Source organism: Pristiophorus japonicus, chromosome 5 (genome assembly GCF_044704955.1).
Source record: "Pristiophorus japonicus isolate sPriJap1 chromosome 5, sPriJap1.hap1, whole genome shotgun sequence".
In the NCBI taxonomy this organism is placed as follows: domain Eukaryota; kingdom Metazoa; phylum Chordata; class Chondrichthyes; family Pristiophoridae; genus Pristiophorus; species Pristiophorus japonicus.
In genome coordinates, this window is record NC_091981.1 from 281,388,949 (window position 1) to 281,414,693 (window position 25,745).

The 25,745-nt window shown below is 43.3% G+C and overlaps 1 protein-coding gene across 28 annotated transcripts in view; it reads right to left on the minus strand.

Annotated features, from left to right (window-relative positions):
- LOC139264722 (obscurin-like) overlaps positions 1-25,745 on the minus strand; it is a 571,531-nt gene that overhangs the window by 104,791 nt on the left and 440,995 nt on the right. For 27 of the 28 annotated variants that reach the window (XM_070881692.1, XM_070881694.1, XM_070881707.1 and 24 more), the window contains 7 exons: positions 15,505-15,616; positions 14,031-14,500; positions 11,317-11,446; positions 10,245-10,372; positions 7,282-7,383; positions 3,858-3,945; positions 819-1,019 (listed from right to left, as the gene is read on the minus strand). In XM_070881692.1, the coding sequence (XP_070737793.1) occupies positions 819-1,019; positions 3,858-3,945; positions 7,282-7,383; positions 10,245-10,372; positions 11,317-11,446; positions 14,031-14,500; positions 15,505-15,616 (1,231 nt within the window). The remainder of the gene's footprint in view (positions 1-818; positions 1,020-3,857; positions 3,946-7,281; positions 7,384-10,244; positions 10,373-11,316; positions 11,447-14,030; positions 14,501-15,504; positions 15,617-25,745) is intronic. The other variant, XM_070881684.1, reaches the window with a different exon arrangement.

A 25,745-nucleotide genomic window follows, 5' to 3' on the forward strand; every position in this document is an offset into this window, starting at 1 on the left:
CATGAATTATTGGATAATAATCAGGAGTAAGAACTAGAGATTTTTTTCATTTTCTAGCCTGATAGTGCTGAGACAGATAGTGGTGCCCCTAGTGTCATCCTTGCTGAAACTGGCATGAAGCAGAGACATTTCTGCTCTGCATCATAGAATAATAGAAATTTACAGCACAGAAGGAGGCCATTTTGGCCCATCGTGTCCGTGCTGGCTGACAAAGAGCTATCCAGCCTAATCCCACTTTCCAGCTCTTGGTCCGTAGCCCTGTAGGTTAAGGCACTTCAAGTGCACATCCAAGTATTTTTTAAATGGGGTGAGAGTTTCTGCCTCTACCACCCTTTCAGGCAATGAGTTCCAGACCCCTACCACCCTCTGGGTGAAAAAGTTTCCCTTCAAATCCCCGCTAAACCTCCTACCTATTACTTTAAATTTATGCCCCCTGGTTGGTGACCCCTCTGCTAAGGGAAATGGGTCCTTCCTATCTACTCTATCTCGCCCCTTCAAAATTTCATACACCTCAATAAGGTCTTCCTTCAGCCTCCTCTGTTCCAAAGAAAACAACCCCAGCCTATCCAATCTTTCCTCATAGCTAAAAGTCTCCAGTCCAGGCAACGTCCTCGTAAATCTCCTCTGTACCCTCTCTAGTGCAATCACATCCTTCCTGTAATGTTACTCAAAGAAACACCATTTTCCTCACAGCTAGTATTTCTTCATTGCGAGACGTGCAGACAGAACAAAATGGATTTAAGTAAAATCATACAATCCAAAACTTAGCAGGAATACTGAGAAAGAAGTAAACAGATTAAAAACCACAGAAAGGATACATTTCCAGCGCCAACACAAGTGTTCTCTTGGTTTTGAACGCATCGAGTAAGCAGGCAATCTTTGAATGGTTAACTCTGAATAAAATGGCGAGTTCTTCATAAGCCTGTGACCTGGTACTTCTTCTGAGTGGAATAAACTTAGCCGCACAGGATGCCCCACTCTGTTTATTCACAACTCTCTTCACAAAGCCATATGAACCTCTTTAAACAGAAGGGAGACACGATACACTGATTTAAGTTTTTTCAAGAGTATGCACAGTAATCAACGTGCTTCAACTAATTCACAAGAAAAGCTAAAAGATAATTTAATTATAATCTTTGTCAAATGAAACACAATAAAATACAGCATTTTTCACACATTATACAGTAAGTTGGAAAATTTATCTAGGACTGAATTTTTGCGGGACAGATTGGGAACAAATTTGTATAGTTAACATGCACACATAAGAAAGATGATTTGAGATCACTAGCATCTGTGTGGATTTTATTTCTGCAACATGAGGGCAGATGCAGAAAATGACCCATTTTACAGCATACATTCTTATTCCAACATTTTCTCAGTAATGATTTAACTGTAATGAAAACAATCGAAGTACTCGTCATAACAATAATAGTAGTTTCTCTTACAGTCTGAATCAAAGAAGATTGCACAGGGAGAAAAAAAAGATGACCATTTAGATTGTTCCTTTTGGGTTTCTGCCGATCTTCCACCGAAGTTATGCTGGGAGATCGGGAGAACCCCTGTGGAAATTCTAGGTGTAGATGTGTAACAATAACAAGTTGCATTTATATAGCGCCTTTAACGTAGTAAAATGTCCCAAGGCGCTTCACAGGAGTGTTATGGAACAAAATTTGAAACCAAGCCTCACAAGGAGATATTAGGACAGGTGACCAAAAGCTTGGTCGAAGAGGTAGGTTTTAAGGAGTGTCTTAAATGAGGAGAGATTTAGGGAGGGAATTCCAGAGCTTAGGGCCTAGGCAGCTGAAGGCACGGACACCAATGGTGGAGCGGTGAAAATCGGGGATACTCGAGGCAAATGCAAGAGCTAAGAGACAAGTAACATTAAAACTATTCAGTGTAGCAAACCTGACCCTTGCCTAATAAAACCAGCACAGCTAACCAAAGCTCTACAGATATTGTGCTGGTGCCTTGTGCTTCATTATATACCAAACATTCTACACGCCACAGCTGGGCTAGTTCAGGGCTTTGCAGTAGATCCTCGCCCGTACCAAAAATAGCCGAACAGCTAAATACATATCCTGCAAGAACCATTTTGATCGCAATCATAGATTCTTCAAACTCACATGAATGGGCTTTATGCCAGAAAGAAATTAGTTGAGACATGGATAATAATACAGGAAAGACATTCAATTAGAGAGACTTGAGCATAATTAGAGTTTGTTCTCTTTTATTATTACTCTTGCTAAATACTGGTTGCAAGCAGAAGGATCTTCATTAGGTATTCTTTAATCATTGGCCTTTTTGGGAAAGAAATTAATGTCACTCTGAGGACTATCCAGGCCCCTCATAATTTTATACACCTCAATCAGGTCTCCCCTTAGCCTCCTCTGTTCCAAAGAAAATAGACCCAGCATCTCCAATCTTTCCTCATAATCAAAATTCTCCAGTCCAGGCAATATTCTTGTAAATCTCCCCTGCATCCTTTCCAGTGCAATCACATCTTTCCTGTAATGTGGTGACCAGAACTGCACACAGTACTCCAGCTGCGGCCTAACCAGTGTTTTATACAGTTCAAGCATAACCTCCCTGCTCTTGTATTCCATGCCTCGACTTATAAAGGCAAGTATTCCATTTGCCTTCTTAACCACCTTATCTACCTGGCCTGCTACCTTCAGGGATCTGTGGACCTACACTCCAAGGTCCCTTTGTTCCTCTAAACAGTTCAGTGTCGTACCATTTAATGTGTATTCCCTTACCTTGTTAGACCATCCCAAATACATTATCTCACAATTATCTAGATTGAATTCTATTTGCTTGTTCTGCCCAACTGACCATTACATTGGTATCTTCCTGCAGTCCGCAGCTTTCTTCTTTATTATCAACCACACAGCCTATTTTAGTGTCATCTGCAAACTTTTTAATCATACCACCAACATTAAGTCCAAGTCATTGATATATACCATAAAAAGCAAGGGCCCAGCATTGAGACAGCGGAACCCCACTGGATACAGCCTTCCAGTCACAAAAACACCCATCAGCTATTGCCCTTTGCTTCCTGCCCTCAAGTCAATTTCGGATCCAACTTGCCACTTTGCCCTGGATCCCATGGGCTATTACTTTCGTGACCAGTCTGCCTTATGGGACCTTATCAACAGCTGTGCTAAAATCCATATACACTACATCATATGCTCTGCCCTCATCGACCCTCCTGGCCTGTAATTACTCGGTCTATCCCTTTCTCCCTTTCTAAACAATTGTAGGAAACACGACTGCCAATTTGCACACAAGCAAGCTCCCACAAACAGCAATGTGATAATGACCAAATAACCTGTTTTTTGTTATGTTGATTGAGGGATAAATATTGGCCAGGAAACCGAGATCATCGAATATATTTACAGTGGAGATAGGTAGATTTTTGAACAATGAGGGAGTCAATGGTTATGGGGAATTGAGGCCAAGATCAGATCAGCCATGATCGTATTGAATGGTGGAGCAGGCTCGAGGGGCCAAAAAGCTTACTCCTGCTCCTATTTTTTATGCTCTTATAACTTCCCTGCTCTTCTTCGAAATAGTGTCATGGGATCTTTTACAACCACTTGAGAGAGCAGATGGGGCCTCAGTTTAACGTCTCATCTGAAAGACGGCACCTCCGACATGCAGTGCTCCCTCAGTACTGCACTGGAGTGTCAGCCTAGACTTTTTGTGATCAATTCCTTGAGTATACTCCACTTTGCATGGTGTTTTGTATTAGTAATCTTCTCAGCAGCTGAATATCTCCTGAATCATTGATTCATTGTTGTAAAAACAGGAATAATGCCTTATCAGAACAGCTTAAACATTCCTTGAAATATATTTACCTTCCAATTTCCTCTTTAACATCATAATAGGAATGCAGCTTCCTTCTCTTTGCTAGCTTTATGGAGTATTCTTCCTTGGTTCTTGTTTCTGAATTGCCCCGGCATTCCCCAAGAAAACAATAGTAATTATATTAAGATTTAATATTGCAATATTCATTTTTATTTTTAAACCACTGCAATTGTCTGTGGACATGCACAAAAAAAGCAATGTTGTTATTTTATGTGATTAGAAGCAAGTCAAAGGACAGCATGAGAAATGGTGTTTCTTAATTATAATTTCAATTATACTGTCCTTTGGTAAAGAGGTGCTGTTGTCCTGTCTCGGTGAACATTAAACATCCCAGGCAACATCTAAAGAAAGGTGGAAACATAGAAAATAGGTGCAGGAGTAGGCCATTCGGCCCTTCGAGCCTGCACCACCATTCAATAAGATCATGGCTGATCATTCCCTCAGTACCCCTTTACTGCTTTCTCTCCATACCCCTTGATCCCCTTAGCCATAAGGGCCAAATCTAACTCCCTCTTGAATATATCCAATGAACTGGCATCAACAACTCTCTGCGGCAGGGAATTCCACAGGTTAACAACTCTCTGAGTGAAGAAATTTCTCCTCATCTCAGTCCTAAATGGCCTATCCCTTATCCGAAGACTGTGTCCCCTGGTTCTGACTTCCACAACATCGGGAACATCTACCCGCATCTAACCAGTCCCGTCCCGTCAGAATCTTATATGTTTCTATGAGATCCCCTCTCATCCTTCTAAACTCCAATGTATAAAGGCCCAGTTGATCTAGTCTCTCCTCATATGTCAGTCCTGCCATCCCGGGAATCAGTCTGGCGAACCTTCGTTGCACTCCCTCAATAGAAGAACGTCCTTCCTCAGATTAGGAGATCAAAACTGAACACAATATTCCAGGTGAGGCCTCACCAAGGCCCTGCACAACTGCAGTAAGACCTCCCTGCTCCTGTACTCAAATCCCCTAGCTATGAAGGCCAACATACCATTTGCCTTCTTTACCGCCTGCTGTACCTGCATGCTAACTTTCAATGACTGATGAACCATGACACCCAGGTCTCGTTGCACCTCCACATTTCCTAATCTGCCGCCATTCAGATAATATTCTGTCTTCGCGTTTTTGCCCCCAAAGTGGATAACCTCACATTTATCCACATTATACTGCATCTGCCATGCATTTGCCCACTCACCTAACCTGTCCAAGTCACCCTGCAGCCTCTTAGCGTCCCCCTCACAGCTCACACTGCCACCCAGTTTAGTGTCACCTGCAAACTTGGAGATATTACACTCAATTCCTTCATCTAAATCATTGATGTATATTGTGAAGAGCTGGGGTCCCAGCATTGAGCCCTGCGGCACTCCACTAGTCACTGCCTGCCATTCTGAAAAGGACCCGTTTATCCCGACTCTCTGCTTCCGGTCTGCCAACCAGTTCTCTATCCACGTCAGTATATTAGTCCCAATACCATGTGCTTTGATTTTGCACACCAATCTCTTGTGTGGGACCTTGTCAAAAGCCTTTTGAAAGTCCAAATACATCACATCTACTGGTTCTCCCTTGTCCACTCTACTAGTTACATCCTCAAAAAATTCCAGAAGGTTTGTCAAGCATGATTTCCCCTTCATAAATCCATGCTGACTTGGACCGATCCTGTCACTGCTTTCCAAATGCGCTGCAATTTCATCCTTAATAATTGATTCCGATATTTTCCCCACTACTGATGCCAGGCTAACCGGTCTATAATTACCCGCTTTCTCTCTCCCTCCCTTTTTAAAAAGTGGTGTTATATTAGCTACATTCCAGTCCATAGGAACTGATCCAGAGTCGATAGACTGTTGGAAAATGATCACCAATGCATCTACTATTTCTAGGGCCACTTCCTTAAGTACTCTGGGGTGCAGACTATCAGGCCCCGGGGATTTATCGGTCTTCAATCCCATCAATTTCCCTAACACAATTTCCCGCCTAATAAGGATATCCTTCAGTTCCTCCTTCTCACTAGACCCTCGGTCCCCTAGTACTTTCGGAAGGTTATTTGTGTCTTCCTTCATGAAGACAGAACCAAAGTATTTGTTCAATTGGTCTGCCATTTATTTGTTCCCCATTATAAATTCACCTGAATCCGACTGCAAGGAACCTAACGTTTGTCTTCACTAATCTTTTTCTCTTCACATATCTATAGAAGTTTTTATGTTCCTGGCAAGCTTCTTCTCGTTCTCTATTTTCCCCCTCTTAATTAAACCCTTTGTCCTCCTCTGCTGAATTCTAAATTTCTCCCAGTCCTCAGATTTGTTGCTTTTTCTGGCCAATTTATATGCCTCTTCCTTGGATTTAACACTATCCTTAATTTCTCTTGTTAGCCACGGTTAAGCCACCTTACCCTTTTTATTTTTACTCCAGACAGGGATGTACAATTGCTGAAGTTCATCCATGTGATCTTTAAAGGTTTGCCATTGCCTATCCACCGTCAACCCTTTAAGTATCATTTGCCAGTCTATTCTAGCCAATTCACGCCTCAAACCATCGAAGTTACCTTTCCTTAAGTTCAGGACCCTAGTTTCTGAATTAACTGTGTCACTCTCCATCTTAATAAAGAATTCTACCATGTTATGGTCACTCTTCCCCAAGGGGCCTCGCACAACAAAATTGCTAATTAGTCCTTTCTCATTACACAAGACCCAGTCCAGGATGGCCAGCTCCCTAGTTGGTTCCTCGAAATATTGGTCTAGAAAACCATCCCTAATACACTCCAGGAAATCCTCCTCCACCACATTGCTACCAGTTTGGTTAGCCCAATCAATATGTCACCCATGAAAACTGCTGTACCTTTATTGCATGCATCCCTAATTTCTTGTTTGATGCTGTCCCCAACCTAGGGAGTTCTTCCCAATGCCCTGACCAACTTGGAGGGCTGAGTTCTGAAGGTAATTATTTAAAATTCTGGTGGGACTTTACTCTCTAGGGAAGAGGGATGATTTTATTGGTTTCACTGGTACAAAAAAAAAATAGATCTAGGAAATTTCATCTATAGACACAGTTTATAGTAAAGGCATTTCAAAAGATACAAATCTCAGCAACATTTTCTACAAGAGGGTGATAAAATTTGAAGCATGGATTACCAGCAGAGGTGCTGGAACATAAAATCATGGTAGGTTTTAAAAAAGGACTGGATACATTATTGCTAGTAATTCTCGAATCAATGAACCTGATGGAAGGTTTGAAAGAGTAGGCTAGATGGATACTGAATATCTAAATCCCTTGGTGTGGATTTACGCATATACGAACAATGATGGACAGGAAAAGACCCTCTGGTTCATCCCACACAACTGTGATGCCCCAATACATACACTTCCCCACCCCACCCGAAAGCCATGTGATCTCCTGGGAGAGGCGAAAAACCAGTTGTACCTGCGCTGGTGCTCACAACAGGTGGTTTGAGTGAAAGAAACTGCTGTGAGGTGCTGGCTTTCTGGCCATCACTAGGTTCTGCACCTTGTCCTTCAGGGATACCTATAGAAATAGGAGAGCAAGAAATGTAAGAGTGGTGTCTGAGAAATGGACACAAAATCGGAGGAATGGCAGCTCTGCACACTGGTCCATGCTGGCCTGAGGCCCGAGCCAAATTTAGCTCTGGGCCTCCCTTACGTGCCGCCTGGGAACTGCCTCCTCTTGCTTGAGTCTGCTCCCTCCTACTATGCGCTACCTTGTCCCAAAAGGAGAGAAATATTGTTGAGATATTGGAACGATGAAAAATGCATTGAATAACATCCCAGCTTGTGTGTGTGTCAAAGATGTATCATGCGGTCAGGTTATGTTGTAAGCTTGCATTGTGGGATCAACCTTTCCAATGGTCATATGACCACAGTTCCAGTTAGAAGTGGTGATAATCAGGCATGTCCTGCTTCAGTACAGTAGCATGCATGGAGCCTGGAAAGAGCTGCTTTGTGAGGGTTGAGCATGCAACAGAGTGAGTAACTTTTAGTGGTGTGCCTAATTTGCCAACTTTTTTGTTACAGTGAAATTCTGGCTACCCTTGCCTTGGCAGAATTCATTATGCGAATAAACCTTTTACTTATCTGCCTGCTTGATACTGCGATTTTTTTTTATTCGTTCATGGGATGTGGGCGTTGCTGGCAAGGCCGGCATTTATTATCCATCCCAAATTATCCTCGAGTGGCTTGCTAGGCCTTTTAAGAATCAACCTCATTGCTGTGGGTCTGGAGTCACATATAGGCCAGGCCGAGTAAGGACGGCAGATTTCCTTCCCTAAAAGGACATTAGTGAACCAGATGGGATTTTACGACAAACCAATAGTGTCATGGTCATCATTACTGATATTAGCTTTTGTTATTCCAGGTAAATCCTGAATTTAAATTCCCCAGCTACCATGGTGGGAGTCGAACTCTTGTCCCTCAGATCATTAGTCCAGGCCTCTAGATTACTAGTCCAGTAACATTACCACTATGTTACTGTTCCCATTTACTCTTGACAGCCACTTCCTGCCAAGTAGCCTGGATGGGGTAGGAATTGGCGCATATTTTTCAGGCATAAAAAGGGTGCAAATCACACCAATGTAGCAGTGAGACAGTTTGCTCCCTATCTGTGCAGGTGTTGGTCCTACTGCTAAATTAGTTGGGGCCTTCTTTAGACCATAATTCCCAGAATGCGCTCCCCATGAGCACCGATACTTTCTGAGAGCATAGGCTTGTGGATTGGCCATAATTTTTCAAAGGGAAAAAGGGTCAGTATTCACACTTTAACAAAATTTAAGGAGGCAAAATGACTTTAACCACAGAATGGACAGCAAATAAGAGCTACCCAAAAACAAAATACTGCAGATACTGGAAATCTGAAATGTTACATAGAATCTACAGCACAGAAACTGGCCATTCAGCCCAACTGGTCTATGCTGGCGTTTATGCTCCACACGAGCCTCCTCGCATCCCTCTTCACCTAACCCGATCAGCATATCCTTCTATTCCTTTCTCATGTGCTTATCTAGCCTCCCCTTAAATGTAAGGCTATTCGCCTCAACCAATCCCTGTGGTAGCGAGTTCCACATTCTTATCACTCTTTGGGTAAAGAAGTTTCTCCTGAATTCTTTATTGGATTTATTGGTGACTATCTTAGTCACCAATTATGGATCCATGCCAAATAAAAACAGAAACTGCTGGAAAACAATCAGCAGGTCAGGCAGCATCTGTGGAAAGAGAGGGAAACAGAGCTAATGCTTCAGGTCAATTATCTTGAATGGTTTAAGAACATAAGGATTTGGAGCAGGAGTAGGCCATTTGGCCCCTCAAGTCTGCTCCGCCATTTAATTAGATCATGGCTGATCTGATCTTGGGCTCAGCTCCACTTCCCTGCCCGTTCCCCATAACCCTTCACTCCCTTATCTGTCTATCTCCACCTTAAATATATTCAACGACCCAGCCACCACAGCTCTCTGGGGCAGTGAAATTCACAGATTTACAAACCTCAGAGAGAAGAAATTCTTCCTCATCTCAGTTCTAAATGGGCGACTCCTTATTCTTAAACTATGCCCCCTAGTTCTAGATTCCCCAATGAGTGGCAACATTCTCTCTGCATCTACCTTGTTGAGTCCCCTCAGTATCATATATGTTTCATTATCAGCTCTCATTGTTCTAAATTCCAATAAGTATAGGCCTAACCAGCTCAATCTTTCTTCATAAGTCAACCACTTCATCTCAGGAATCAACCTAGTGAACCTTCTCTGAACTTCCACCAATGCAAGTATAGCCTTCCTTAAAAACGGAGACCAAAACTGTACGCAGTACTCTAGATGTGGTCTGACCAATATCCTGTATAGTTAAGAACATAAGAAATAGGAGCAGGAGTAGGCCATTCGACCCCTCGAGCCTGCTCCGCCATTTAATATGATCATAGCTGATCCGACCATGGACTCAGCCCACTTCCCAAAACCCTTTATTCCCTTATTGGTTAAGAAACTGTCCATAGTTGTAGCAGGACTTCTCTGCTTTTATACTCCATCCCCCTTGCAATAAAGGGCAACTTTCCATGTGTCTTCCTGATTACTTGCCGTACCTGCATACTAACTTTTTGCGTTTCATGCACAAGGACTCCCAGGTCCCTCTGTACTGCAACATTTTATAATCTCTCTCCATCTAAATAATAATTTGTGTTTTTATTTGGTTTCTCTCTCCAAAGGGGCTACCTATACCATCCTTAAACTTTAGTTAAATGTACTGTAGAATAATTCGCTGCATTTGTTACCAAAGCACATCAACATGTAATAAAATTAAATATGTTACAGCAAGCCTTACTACACTTGGTTAGTACTGAAGATCGCCCAGTAGTTTAATTACAATTCCACACTTTATTTGTATTACCTGCATTCCCTTGTGCAGCCAAATGAATGCGGTAGCTTTCGGGAAGCTCCATGTACAATTTGTGCTTCTTGATGTCAGGCAACATGTGCATTTCTTCTTCCCTGTTAGCAACTCCCTCACTTAAAATCCTTGCCAAAGATAGAAAAGAAAGTGTCAATGAAAAATTAGAGTTGTGTTATTTTCATTTAGTAAAAGCAAAGAAATGATTCCTTCAGTAATTAGGAATACATGTGAATGGCAGTGGATATAGAATTTGCAAATTCAAAATTAATTTTTACAGCTGTTTTTCTTATTTCAAACTCTCTCCCGCCGAATTCGCAATGGTCGAGGCACATTTTTCCACGTTAAATATATTGTATAAATGAAAATTGTTATTGTTTTTGTTGGTTTAAGTACCGACCTGTGTAATGAGTCTTGCTACTGTGGCTTCCAACCACACTACTTTAGTAATGAGAGATGCTTGACATAGTCACTGGGATGTGTCATGAATAGTCACTGGGTGATGTATGTGAGGGGTGTGTGTTTGTATCAGCTTAAAGATTCTCCCCCTGCATTTACTGCCTTAGGCTAAGTTCATATAATGCATTTTGATTATGGAATTTGAGCTGACTACTTTAGTGAGATACATAATCTGAAGTATAGGTTATCATGACCACCTTGCAAAAAATACCAAAAATTCCATGTTTGATTATCGAGTTACCTCGAGAGTGTGATATTAATGTGCTTTCAAACTGACCAGTCACCAATTCTTTGCCAATATTACAGTTGCTGTATCACTTTAATTATAATTTAGTTTTCTCCCTGTTAATATAAGGAAGAGACAGCTTCACATTTTTTATATGAACAGATACATATATTTTAAGAACATATGGCCCCTCAAGCCTGCTCCGCCATTCAGTAAATCACGGCTGATCTTATACCTTAACTCCACTTTCCTGCACTGTCCCCATATCCCTTGATTCCCTTAATATTCAAAAATCTATCCATCTCTGTCTTGAAAAGTAGCTAAGTTTGCAATGTATTTTATTTTCATAACAAAATATAACTGCGGGGGGGGGGGGGGTGAAATTACCTTGAGAAAATAGTTGGCTCAGTTACATTTATATTAGCTGAAATATTTCTTCTTCTGAATGTGATTGGGCTAAATTGTATTTCACGCAGCTTCTTCACAGTAACACTTTGAATGTTCTCATTCTCCAAATCTGTGTGCGAGAAAAAGTGTATTCATTAGAAAGCACGGAAATTTAAAAAAGGCAGATCAGCTCTTCAAATGGTAACAGGCCATGTACACCCTGCTCCATCTTGAACTCTGTCCCAACTATTTAATTTTATGGGGCAAGTGTCACTGAGCTCCACAGGGAATGAAGAAAAAGCCCAACAATATTCATCAAACACCATTGTTGATCTCTGGCTTGCTGTCAGAGCATTCGACAGTGCAGGAACCATTGTGAACTTCTCTGCCTCTTTCATTTTCTGAAACAGAATCAAGCCTTTCTTTTCTCCAGCATGAAAACATATAAAGGAACTATTGTGCATGGATTCTCTACAAAAATTGTGGGAGCTGTAAATAATGTCAGAGGTTGTGGCATAGTAAACAACATTTCTGAATTGCAATTGCCTCAGCAATGAATGTTTATGTACTTAGAACTACAGTATTGAAGCACTGACCACACTCGATCAGCTTCGCTGGGCAGGCCACTTAGTTCGCATGCCAGATACGAGACTCCCTAAGCAAATGCTTTATGTGGAGTTCCTTCATGGTAAACGAGCCAAAGGTGGGCAGCGGAAGCGTTACAAGGACACCCGCAAAGCCTCCCTGGTAAAGTGCGACATCACTACTGACACCTGGGAGACCCTGGTCGAAGACCTCCTGAGGTGGAGAAAGTGCATCCGGGATGGCGTTGAGCTCTTCGAGTCTCAACGCAAAGAGCATGACGAGGTCAAGCGCAGGCAGCGGAAGGAGCGCGCGGCAAACCAGCCCCACCCACCCCTCCCCTCAACAAATGTCTGTCCCACCTGTGACAGGGTCTGTGGCTCCCGTATTGGACTGTTCAGCCATCAGAGAACTCACTTTGGGAGTGGAAGCAAGTCCTCCTCGATTCCGATGATGATGCAAGACATATTCATGAAGTAGAGTCATGTAGTGATAAGAACTAGAACAGGCTGCACCTATAAGTACTTCCCACTAGTTGTGTCTTTTAAAAACTATATAGGGCTGAAATCCCCCCCTCCTTAAGCTCCATTACCACTTCTAAGAGGCGGCAGTGGAGTGGATAGGCCTCACCGACCAGGGGCAGGCGGATGGGCCGACCGTTCCGGAACTGCCCCCGGGCTGGGAGCGGCAGGAACGGATCTCTGCGCTGCATATTTTGCCACCCCGTCGGACATGCGCCGACCCCATGCTGACTGGCGGAGACCCCCTCTTACCGACCCCAGTGCGGAATTGCCCCGCGGGTGCGGCATCGCGGGAAGCTGTCTGTACCTCGGTGGCGTGTCCGCCCTTAAAGGGGAGGGCGCACTGCTGGCGCCTCCATTTTATTTTAATTGTCGGGCTGACTCCGAGGTCGGCCCGACAATGGTGTCTACAAGTTCGGCCGGGCCGCCAACAGCCAGCCCGGCACCCCCTCTTGGGTGCCAGGCTGCAGGTCCAGCCGAAACCCTCCCTGGTGGCTCAATGGGCCGAACTAAACTAAGTGCAGAGTTCGCAGCAGCCCTCCCCTTTCACTGAAAGCGCAATACGGCATGTCCGCGGCGTGCTGCTGACGACTCATTGGGGCAGGCCGACCTGACCAAAGTGTACTTCCAACCCCTCAGCACTGCCCCGACCGGAAATAGAAGACAAAGAGGCGAATATTGGCGCAAGATGCGTCCCATGGATTGGGCCGGAGAAAAATCATAAATATTGCTAAGTCCGCCTACTCTTAGTCGGGGGGCAATTTCGGCCCCATATAGTTTCTGTAATCTCTGTATTCTTCTATTGATCCATATTGTGACAACAGATATTGCAGAGGGAGCAAATGTGCTGGGATGTTGTAGGGGGAGAAAATTCTTTTGCAGTGCATCTACTCAACATCTCTGGTGTTACTGACACTGCTGTGTTTATAGCTTGGTTATAAATCCACATCATGGGCCACCCGGACCTGTGAGAGAGATTCTCCGCAGGTTGGGGCTATAAAAATAGCTGGAGCATGCCACTGCAGCTTCCATCGCGAGCTAACACAAGTGTGCGACTGCTTCGAGGTGGGCGACTGGGTGACCTCATCAGGACCCAGGTCGCCGTTTGGAGCGTGAGCAGTAGCATCGGCGGACCCATAAAGCGCCATGTGCTGGGACCGCCTGTGAAAGTGGGCGGTCAAAGCTGTAGCGGCTGCAGTGGCCTCAGGACAGTGTGACCTCAGGACAGTGTGACTGGTTTTTTTTTTTTTTTTTGCGATTTATGTTGTAGTGGTGTGAGTTATTTATTGGGAATGTTTTTGGTGTTTTTCTCCCAGGTTTTTTTTCACCTCCAGGCCTCTCTTAAGAATGCTCCGAGGCTGGCTGTTTAGCTCAGGATTTTCACTTGCTCAGCCGGCCGAGCGCCCTAAGAGAGGTGTGCAATGCCTCCCTTAGTGCCCCGCCCCACACTCAGGGCCCAGCTGCCCAATTTTGCTGACTGAGGCGCAAACTGTTCCCGGGCGCAAACTTTACTGCCCCGAAATGAGCAAAGCCGAAAATGTAGGTCTGAGAAGATGCTTAAAAGGTAATTCTGACAAATAGCAGCCAACGGCACTCTGAAAAGTGACTAACCTTTTACAGGCCTGGTTTGGCCTTCAGCACTGCTGGTTGGAGATTCTGATGTATCTGGTTTAAAAGGTTTATCAATTTCCAGTGGCTTCATCTGCCCTGCAAACTGCTCTGGAATATCAAGTCCCTCTGCCACCGCCCGACTGTCTTGTGGTAGAGCCATATAAGTCAGTGGAGAATTTGCCAATTTATTTAAAACTGTTTCCATTTCACTGCATTCATACCCAGGTGAGACTTGAATAGCAGCTTCCAGCTCTGAAGGGGCCGTTGTCTCTTCTTTTTTTGAATGGCAAGGCTCTTCCTTCCCTTCATTATCCTTTCTGTTGCCCAAGTGCTGATTATATTCTGCAGCTGAGGGAGATGTTCCACCATCATTTTTTGAGACAACATCTGCGAATGTTACAGATTTTCTCTTTGACTTTTGGTACATAGTTGTGAATTCTGGCCAACGTACCTCTTGTAATGTATACCTGCTGGAAGGGTAATCAGAGGCATTGAGCATTTTAATATAACTAATAGGTTTAAACAATCTAAGGCATTGCAATCACAACCCTCACAAAAGGTATCTGCTTGTCTTTCTTTTCAGCCCCTGTTCAACTGGGATCCTCCTTCTTTAAATGTCTGTTTCTATTGCTTTTTCTGCCATTTCTGTAATATAGTCTGTCTCTTGTTTCCCTGTTGATCTCTAAGCTACTATTTGTTCGGCCTCCTCGACCTCTGTATCTAACTTTCTGCTGTTCTCCCGCCTCTCAGATTCCCTCCCATCAGCCCCATTGCTCAAGCGCAATTAAAAAACAGAAAAACCTCTGAGAATACCTAGCACCCGCCCACCAATTCTCTCATCTGCCAAATGCGCCAATCAACCTCGTAAGTAGTTATTTCAACCAGTGGACAGTAACATACTGTAAGATTTTCCAACTTTGAAGGGGCTGGTATTTCTCTCATTGAGTTTGACGAATTGCCTTCTTAGTGCCCGTTAAGACTATTGGTGGTGAATGCCAGATTTAAATCTGAAACCAATCATCTGGTAGCACTTAGACCCGAAACACAGCTACCACTGGAAGTAAAAAAAGGGCAGAAAAGCAACTCAAGTAGAGAGTTTGGTTGCAACTGAGACATTTATTTCTCTCTTAATTCAGCATCAATATAAAATTGAAGACATTGTACAATGAGAGATGCTGCGCCATTTAGAAAAATTTTACTGACTACTGATATTACTGCTACTGTTCTATCACCAAGCTGCAATTTTCCTAAGCTGCCATTGGTGGTAACTCATTATCACTAATGATAAATTAATTCTCACCTAACGACAAAGTAAAAACCCATCAAAATTCAGGAGAACACTTGCCACCTGTAACACGTCGACCTACAATCCATGAGCACTTTTGAAGATTTTTCACAATGACTGTTGTGATGCCCTTTACTTTAATGTAGACCTCTTAAAGGCCATGAGAAAATCTGCAGAATCAGTACTCACTTTGTAACAACCGTGCTTCTTTGCATACCATACTCTAAACCTGGTATCTGTACTTCAGTCATTCGTCTTGTTCTAGCTTCAGTGTTTCCCATTGCGATGTCAGCAACACTTTCTGGAAATGGACAACACAATGAACACCACTCAGGAGCAAGGCCTTTGCAATCAAAAAATTGCTCAATTACAATTGTTCTACTGAGGCTTTTTAAGTCTTCACACTGTCGCTAGCTAACTGGAAATTGGCATTCCAGGCTCAATGCTTTCAAATGATGTATCCTTTTTTGTCTACAGCAGGTTGTATACCAACAGTCAGGGCTACTTCCATACCTATTTTAATTTACGAAAAAGAACCAAGCCTTTCTTCTTTCCAGTACAAAAATATATAAAGATAGTTTTGTGCTTGGATTCTCGATAAAAGTGTGGGAGCTGACAGAGGATAAGAACATAAGAAATAGGAGCAGGAGCAGGCCATCCGGCCCCTTGAGCCTGCTCCGCCATTTAATAAGATCATGGCTGATCCGATCATGGACTCAGGTCCACTTCCCTGCCCGCTCTCCATAACCCTTTATCGTTTAAGAAACTGTCTATTTCTGTCTTAAATTTATTCAATGTTCCAGCTTCCACAGCTCTCTGAGGCAGCTAATTCCACAGATTTACAACCCTCTGAGAGAAGAAATTCCTCCTCATCTCTGTTTTAAATGGGTGGCCCCTTATTCTAAGATCATGCCCTCTAGTTCTAGTCTCCCCCATCAGTGGAAACATCCTCTCTGCATCCACCTTGTCAAGCCCCCTCATAATCTTATACGTTTCGATAAGATCACCTCTCATTCTTCTGAATTTAAATGAGTAGATGCCCAACCTACTCAACCTTTCCTCATAAGTCAACCCCCTCATCTCCAGAATCAACCTTGTGAACCTTCTCTGAACTGCCTCCAAAGCAAGTATATTCTTTCGTAAATATGGAAACCAAAACTGCACACAGTATTCCAGGTGTGGCCTCACCAATACCTGTACAGTGTAGCAAGACTTTCCTGCTTTTATACTCTATCCTCTTTGCAATAAAGGCCAAGATTCCATTTGCCTTCCTGATCACTTGCTGTACCTGCATACTAACCTTTTGTGTTTTATGTACAAGTACCCCCAGGTACTGCTGTACTGCAGCACTTTGCAATCTTTCTTCATTTAAATAATAACTTGCTCTTTGATTTTTTCTGCCAAAGTGACCCCACACTTTCCAACATTATATTCCATCTGCCAAACTTTTGTGCACTCAATTAGCCTATGTCCTTTTGCAGATTTTTTGTGTCCTCCTTACACATTACTTTTCCTCCCATCTTTGTATCGTCAGCAAACTTGGATACGGAATCAACCTAGTGAACCTTCTCTGAACTGCCTCCAAAGCAAGTATATCCTTTCTTAAATATGGAAACCAAAACTGTATGCAGTATTGTAGGTGTGGCCTCACCAATACCCTGTATAACTGTAGCAAGACTTCCCTGCTTTTATACTCCATCCCCTTTGCAATAAAGGCCAAGATTCCATTGGCCTTCCTGATCACTTGCTGTACCTGCATACTAACCTTTTGTGTTTCATGCACCAGGACCCCCCGGTCCCACTGTACTGCAGCACTTTGCAAATTTTCTCCATTTAAATAATAACTTGCATTATGATTATCTCTGCCAAAGTGCATAAGCTCACACTTTCCAACATTATACTCCATCTGCCAAATTTTTGCCCACTCACTTCGCCTATGTCTTTTTGCAGGTTTTTTGTGTCCTCCTCACACATTGCTTTTCCTCCCATCTTTGTATCATCAGCAAACTTGGCTACGTTACACTCAGTCCCTTCTTCCAAGTGGATGTGGCATAATATAGAGCACTTCTGAAATGAATGTACTGCACTTGCCTCCGGAGTAAATGCTTAAGCACTTTGAACTACAGAAACATATTGATGGAGTGGAATCATGTCGGGATAAGTATAAATATAACAGGAAAGTACTTACCACTAGTTGTATCCTTTTAAAAAAATCTATGGTTTTATTGATTGTATCTCTGGATTCTTCAATTCACCCATATTGTGACAACAGATATGCTGGGATGTTGGGAGGGTAAACAAATCTACAACAAATCCGGTGTTACTGACACTGCTTGATTATAAATCCATTGCAAATCATTATTCCCGCCTCGTTATGTTAAATCTTGCAAAATGAATCAGAAACATGGTTCCACAAAGAGCCGTGTAAATGCAATTATTTACTAGAAGGTAAACAGGGCATATCTATTTCAACTGGGCAAGTAGTCTGTAATTACAGGGCATACATTTAAGATCCTCGCCAAAAGAAGGGAGAAATTAGGAGTATGGATTTTACACAGAGGGTTATTAAGACACAGAAGAGGCCATGTTAAAAATTTAGGTGGAAGCAGATTCATAATAGTTTTTAGGGAAATGGATATTTTTGAAAAATAAAAATGTAAAAGGGCACAGGGAAATAGCAGTGAAATGGGACTAAATGGATAGTTCTTTCAGACAGCTAGGGACAGGTGTGATAGGCCAAATAATCTCCTTCGGTACTGTAAAATTCTATGATTCTAATGAATATAACATCAAAATCTAAGGGTAAGCTTTTCATCCTAGTAATTAAATCTGGGTATCTTTACTCCTTTACTTCTATTTCAGCTGCTGCTTGTTAAATTATCAAATCATCTCTGTTATTTATAACACTTTTGTATATTATTTACTTTGGCTCATAACTCTAGCTCAACATTTGCAAAAAAAAACTACCTTAAACAAAACTTATTTAAGGAACCTTTTGACGCTCCTCAAACTCAACAAGTGCCTTCAAATATATACAGGCACATGTGCTAAAGTATAATAATGCAAATTCAATGTGAAAATTCAATGAAGGAATTGAGGAGCAGTTTGCTGTAGAATCTGTTTTCCTTCTCAAATAGCTGTGGAACCCTCGATTCCATTAAGGTGTGTGCATTGTACATAGTGCTATATGTTTACTTGCATAATTTCCTGCCTGTGGTCATATCTGTGTACCCCCTTCCGCTGGCAAAGAGGACGATGCTGAGGTAAGGTAAAATGTGATCAAAGCTGTCTTGAGTGAGTGCCAATCATCTGAAGAATGAATTTGTATTACACTGTTGCGTGGCACTGCAGAGGTAGACTTCCTTAGGGCAGCTTCATTGGCCCAGTCATCTTCAGCTGTTTAATCAATGACCTTCCCTCTGTCATAAGAAGTGAGGCTCTTTGCTGATGACTCAGCTCCATTCGTAACTCTTCCGATAATGGAGCAGCCCATGTCGGCCAACAGAAGGATCTGGGCTTCTTGGCTTGGGACGACACATGGCAGGTAATATTTGTGCTATATTAAGTGTCAGGTGATGACCAACTGCAATAAGGAAAGGCCTACCCATCTCCTCCTAGCCTTCAACAGCACCAACATTGACCAGAAGCTTGACTGGAAAAGCTATATCAACACCATGGCTGTAAGTGTAGGACAGAAACTTGGTACTCTTCCTGACCCTTCAAAGGGCCCAACTTTGGCCATGACTTGCATCAATTTTTTTGGACGAAGTTGTTTTTTCTGGCGTAAGTTAAAAAATGCTATTTTCCCTCCAAAATTTGCTCCAGAGTAAATCAGTTAGGTCCGATTTTTGTTAGGTCTGTTTTTTTCCAAAAGGGGGCGTTCCCAGACACTTATGCCAGTTTTGGCCATTTATGCCACTTTGGCCAGCAAAAACTTACTCCAAATCCACTTAGGTCAGCGTATGTGGCCAGCTCTGAAAAACCTTGCGGTCAGTGAAGAAAAAGCAGCGCACATTGGGCAGACATTAGGGCAGGGATAGGGGAGGGAAGGAACTGGAGAGGACCTCAACAACCAAAGCACCAAACATTGCAAGGAAAATCTCAAACAATAAAAATAAAGTAAATCCTACCTTAATCTTTGAAGTCAGTCCGGGAAGGCAGTGGGCATGAGGCCATTCGGCCTGGGATAGGGGAGAGAAGGCGCGCATCGGGAGTCCGGAGCGACCAGAGAATTGCGAGCTGCTGGCCGCGATGTCACGGGGTGGGGGTTAGCCAGAGAGAGAGATACAAAACACTCTTTCTCCACCCCCCCCCCAACACTCTTTCTTCCCCCCCGCCAAAACACTCTTTCTTCTCCCCCCCACCCCCAAACCTCTCCCTCCCCGCCCCCCCCAAGCCCCCAATCAAAACTCTCAAGCACAACCAATAAATAAAAAACAAAACTGAAGTCCTACCTTGGCCCGGGAACTCAGCGGGCCGGCTGGCCGGTGCGGGAGGCCACTCAGCCGGGGATAGGGTGCGGCGAGATTGGGGCATCCCTTCAGCCAGGGATAGGGGCTGCGAGCATCGGGTCCTGCTCACAGCCCACAGGTCACGCTGGGAGGGCAGGAACATGCGCGCAGACTTCACTGAGCATGCACGCAGGTGCCGGCACTGCTTTTGGCGCTGGCCTGTTGCTCAGCCCCCCCCACTTCACAATGCATGCCACGCTGGGACTCTGGGGACTCGGAAGAGCGGCCAGGATGGGGCGACTTTTTTCCGGCACTGTTTCCAGCGCGAAAAGTCGGCACACTTAAGGTAAGTGTGCTGAAAAAAGGGGTTGGGAAAAGTTGGGCCCAAAGTCTCTGCATCACATAAAGCTTGAGTCAGGACTATGATTGAATATTCATCACTCACCTGGATGGGTGCAGCTGCAACAATACTCAGGAAGCGCGACACTATCCAGAACAAAGCAGGTCGATTAATCAGCACCCCTTCCACTGAGCGCAATATCCATCCCCTACACCACCGCCAAACTGTGGCCAAACTGTATCTGGGGGATGCATTGCAGCTTACTTGCCAACGTATCGGTATTATTGTGGCTTGCATTATTTTACTAGGTATGTGCATTATTGTTGGTGCACTGTTTTTCGAAGTATGTGTTACTGTGCATTGTAATATTTTACTCGGTATGTGCGTTATTGTGGGTTGCACTGTTTTGCCAGGTATATATGTTATTATGGGTTACACTATTTCACCAGGTATATATATAATTATGGGCCACAATGTTTTACAATGATACAGGAGCTAAAAAGGGATAAATTATGAGGACAGGTTGCACAGACTATTCTTATATTCCTTTGAGTACAGAAGCTTAAGAAGTGATCTAATTGAGGTGTTGACGATGATTAATGATTTGATAATATGGATAGAGAGCGTCCTCGTCCAGGCCAACATCCCCAGCATCGAAGCACTGACCACACTTGATCAGCTCCGCTGGGCAGGCCACATAGTTCGCATGCCAGACACGAGACTCCCAAAGCAAGCGCTCTACTCGGAACTCCTTCACGGCAAACGAGCCAAAGGTGGGCAGCGGAAACGTTACAAGGACACCCTCAAAGCCTCCCTGATAAAGTGCAATATCCCCACTGACACCTGGGAATCCCTGGCCAAAGATCGCCCTAAGTGGAGGAAGTGCATCTTGGAGGGCGCTGAGCTCCTCGAGTATCGTCGGCGAGAGCATGCAGAAATCAAGTGCAGGTAGTGGAAAGAACGTGCAGCAAACCTGTCCCACCCACCCATTCCCTCAACGACTATCTGTCCCACCTGTGACAGAGACTGTGGTTCTCATATTGGACTGTTCAGCCACCTAAGAACTCATGTTAAGAGAGGAAGCAAGTCTTCCGCGATTCTGAGGGACTGCCTATGATGACGATGATGAGAGAGAAACTATTTCCTCTGGTGAGTCCAGAACAAGGGGGCATAACCGTAAAATTAAACCTAGGCAGTTCAGGGGTAATGTCAGGAAACACTTCTTTACACAAAGGGTAGTGGAAATCTGGAACTCTCTCTTCCAAAAACTGTTGAGGCTAGGTTAATTGAAAAGTTAAAAATGGAGATTGATAAACTTTGGTTCGGCAAGGATATTAAAGGTTGCAGAGCCAAGGTGGGTAAATGGAGTTAAGATACAGATCAGACAAGATCTAATTGAATGGAGGAACAAGCTCGAGGGGCTGAATGGCCTACTCCTGTTCCTATGTTCGAGCACTAATTTTAAATTGCTGCTTTCCCATTGCCAGTGGGAAATAATCTTTCACTTTTTTACCCCCTCCAAACTTTGAGCACTTATATTAGATCACCCCTTAACCTCTGCTTCAATGATTACAGCCCTGGTTTCTCAGATTGCTTGTTATAAGCTTAACTTCTCATCCCTATCATACAACATAACTTGCATTTATAAAGCGCCTTTAACATAGCAAAACGTCCTAAGGCACTTAACAAGAGTGTTATCATTAAAACGTTTTGATACCGAGCCACAGAAGGAGATATCAGGACAGATAGCCAAAAGTTTGGTCAAAGAGGTAGGTTTTAAGGAGCATCTTAAAAGAGGGGAGAGATGCAGAGAAGTTTAGGGAGAGAATTCCAGAGCTTAGGGCCAAGGCAGATGAAAGCACCATTGCCAATGGTGGAGTGATTAAAATCGGGGATGCACAAGATGACAGATTTGGAGGAACGGCAGAGATCTCGAAGGCTTGGAAGGCTGGAGGAAGTTACAGAGATAGGGAGGGGCGAGGCCATGGAGGGGTTTGAAAACAAGGATGAGAATTTTAAAATTGAGGCGCTGTTGGACCTGGAGCCAGTGTTGGTCAGCAAGCACAGGGACGATGGATGAACAAGACTTGGTGTGAGTTAAGATACGGCAGCAGAGGTTTGGATGAGCACAAGTTTATGTAGGGTGGAAGATGTGAGGCTGACTTGGAGAGCATTGGAATCGTCAAGTCCAGAGGTAACAAAGGTCTCGCAAGGACCAGCAGCGGGCTGGAGTTTTATTGTGGGACAGTTTTTTTTCTGTGAGTGCTTCTCCAGCCCCACAAACATAACAATTGTAATTTTCTTCAGCTGTTTTTTTTTTGAATGGTCTCCAGTGATCCTTTCAAGGACCGCTGGTAAGGCTGCTTAACGCCTGATGCTTGAAGATTGGAAACAGAGTCTTACAACTGGGGTAGGACCCCAAATTACATAGTAGAGCAGCCTCCCGTCAAAAATGTCATCAGGTGGGCTCTGGTGATAATGAGATGGCTGAGTTGCCTCTCCTGATTTTAAACCTGCCAGCTGCCCATTTTTTCAGACAAGCTCTGGGCAGCCAGCAGTTGAACATCGATACCCCTCATCACTTTTCCTGGCTTTTGTATACAATGAGTGTGAAATATAAGCTACCCAACATGACAACACTTTTGACAAGATAATTTCAAACAAACCAGGGGTTCAGCCATGATGTTTCCAAACTTGTTATTTTCATTCAGAATCCAATTCACAGAATGTATTGCACCTCAACAGAGCCGGGACCATATCCTCGCGGGGGAGTTTGCTAGTGCTGTTGGGGAGGGTTTAAACTAGCTTGGCAGGGGGATGGGAACCTGAAAATAGATTCAGTAGAGAGGGGAGTGAAGCTGGAATTAGAAAGCAAAAATAAAGAGAGTTTGAAGGAGAGAGGAAACAAGTAGGAAAAAAAGATAAAAAACAAATTTAAAGTCACTTTGTCTCAATGCAAGTAGCATTTGTAACAAAATAGATGAGTTGACGGCACAAATTGAGACAAATGGGTATGAGCTGATAGCCATTATAGAGACGAGGTTGCAAGGTGACCAAAACTGGGAATTAAATATTCAGGGGTACTTGACAATCCGGAAGAACAGATAGAAAGGAAAAGGAGGTGGGGTAGCTCTATTGATAAAGGATGGAATCACTGCAATAGTAAGAAACGATATTGGCTCAAATGATAAGGGTGTTGAAACAGTTTGGGTGGAGATAAGGAACAATAAGGGGAAAAAGTCAAGGGTGGGCGTAGTCTGTAGGCCCCCTAACAGTAGCAACTCTGTTGGTCGGAGTATAAACCAGGAAATAGTGGGAGCTTGTAAAAAGGGAACAGCAATAATCATGGGTTATTTTAACCTCCATATTGATTGGACAAAGCAAATTGGTCAGAGTAGCCTTGAGGAGGAGTTCATAGAATGCATAAGGGACGGGTTCCTTGAGTAGTATGTAACGGAACCAACCAGGGGGCAGGCTATCTTAGATCTGGTCCTGTGTAATGAGACAGAATTAATAACCAATCTCCCAGTAAAGGATCCCCTCGGAATGAGTGATCATAGCATGATTGAATTTCAAATTCAGATAGAGGGTGAGAAAGTTGAATCTCTAACCAGAGTACTAAGCTTAAATAAAGGAGACAATGAAGGTATGAGGGCGGAGTTGGGTAAAGTGGACTGGGAAGATAGATTAAAGTGTAGCACGGTTGATGAACAGTGGTGTACATTTAAGGAGATATTTCACAACTCTCAAGAAAAATATATTCCAGTGAGGAGGAAAGGGTGTAAGAGAAAAGATAGCCATCCGTGGCTAACTAAAGAAATAAAGGACGGTATCCAATTAAAAACAAGGGCTTACAAAGTAGCCAAAACTAGTGGGAGGACAGAAGATTGGGAAGCTTTTAAAAGCCAGCAAAGAACGATGAAAAAAATGATTAAGAAAGGGAAGACAGACTATGAAAGTAAACTAGCACAAAATATAAAAACAGATAGCAAGAGTTTCTATAGGTATATAAAAAGGAAAAGGGTGGCTTAGAGGACGAGACCGGGGAATTAGTAATGGGGAACATGGAGATGGCAGAAACTCTGAACAAATATTTTGTATCAGTCTTTACGGTAGGGGACACTAACAAAATTCCAACAGTGGATAGCCTAGGGGCTATAGGAAGGGAGGAACTTAACACAAGGAGGTGGTACTCAGTAAGATAGATAATGAGACTAAAGGCAGATAAATCCCCTGGACCTGCTGGCTTGCATCTTAAGAGAAGTAGCAGCAGAAATTGTGGATGCATTAGTTGTAATTTACCAAAATTCCCTGGATTCTGGGGAGGTCCCAGCAGATTGGAAAACTGCAAATGTAGCGCCCCTATTTAAAAAAGGAGGCAGAAAAAAAGTGGGAAACTATAGACCAGTTAGCCTAACATCTGTGGTTGGGAAAATATTGGAGTCCATTATTAAAGAAGCAGTAGCAGGACATTTAGAAAAGCAAAATTCGGTCAGGCAGAGTCAGCATCGATTTATGAAGGGGAAGTCATGTTTGACAAATTTGCTGGAGTTCTTTGAGGATGTAATGAACAGGGTGGATAAAGGGGAACCAGTGGATGTGGTGTATTTCGACTTCTAGGAGGCATTTGAAAGGTGTCACATAAAAAGGTTACTGCACATGGATAGAGGATTGGCTAACTAACTAACAGAAAACAGAGTCGGGATAAATGGTTCATTCTCTGGTTGGCAACCAGTAACTAGTGGGGTGCCGCAGGGATCAGTGCTGGGAATCCAACTATTTACAATCTATATATTGACTTGGATGAAGGGACCGAGTGTATTGTGGCCAAATTTGCTGACGATACAAAGATAGGTGGGAAAGCAAGTTGTAAGGAGAACACAAAGAATCTGCAAAGGGATATAGATAGGTTAAGTGGGTGGGCAAAAATTTGGCAGATGGCTTATAATTTAGGAAAATATGTGGTTATCAGCTTTGGTAGGAAGAATAAAAAAGCAAAATATTATTTAAATGGAGAGACACTACAGTATACTGCGGTATAGAGGGATCTGGGTGTCCTCATACATGAAACACAAAACATTAGCATGCAAGTACAGCAAGTAATTAGGAAGGCAAATGGAATGTTGGCCTTTATTGCAAGGGAGATGGAGTATAAAAGTAGGGAAGTCATGATACAATTGTATAGGGCGTTGGTGAGAGTACTGTGTACAATTCTGGTCTCCTTATTTAAGGAGGGATATACTTGCATTGGAGGCAGTTCAGAGAAGGTTCACTAGGTTGATTCCTGAGATGAAGGGGTTGTCTTATGAGGAAAGGTTGAGCAGGTTGGGCCTATACCCATTGGAGTTTAGAAGAATGAGAGGTGATCTTATTGAAACATACAATACTCTGAGGGGGCTTGACAGAGTTGATGATGAGAGGATGTTTTCGCTCGAGGGAATCTAGAATTGGGGGCATAGTTACAGAATAAGGGGTCGCCCATTTAAGATGGAGATGAGGAGGAAGTTCTTCTCTCAGAGGGTCGTGAATCTTTGGAATTCTCTACTGCAGAGAGCTTGGAGGCTGAGTCATTGAATATATTCAAGGCTGAGATAGACAGATTCTTGAACTATATGGAAGTCAAGGGTTATGGGGAACAG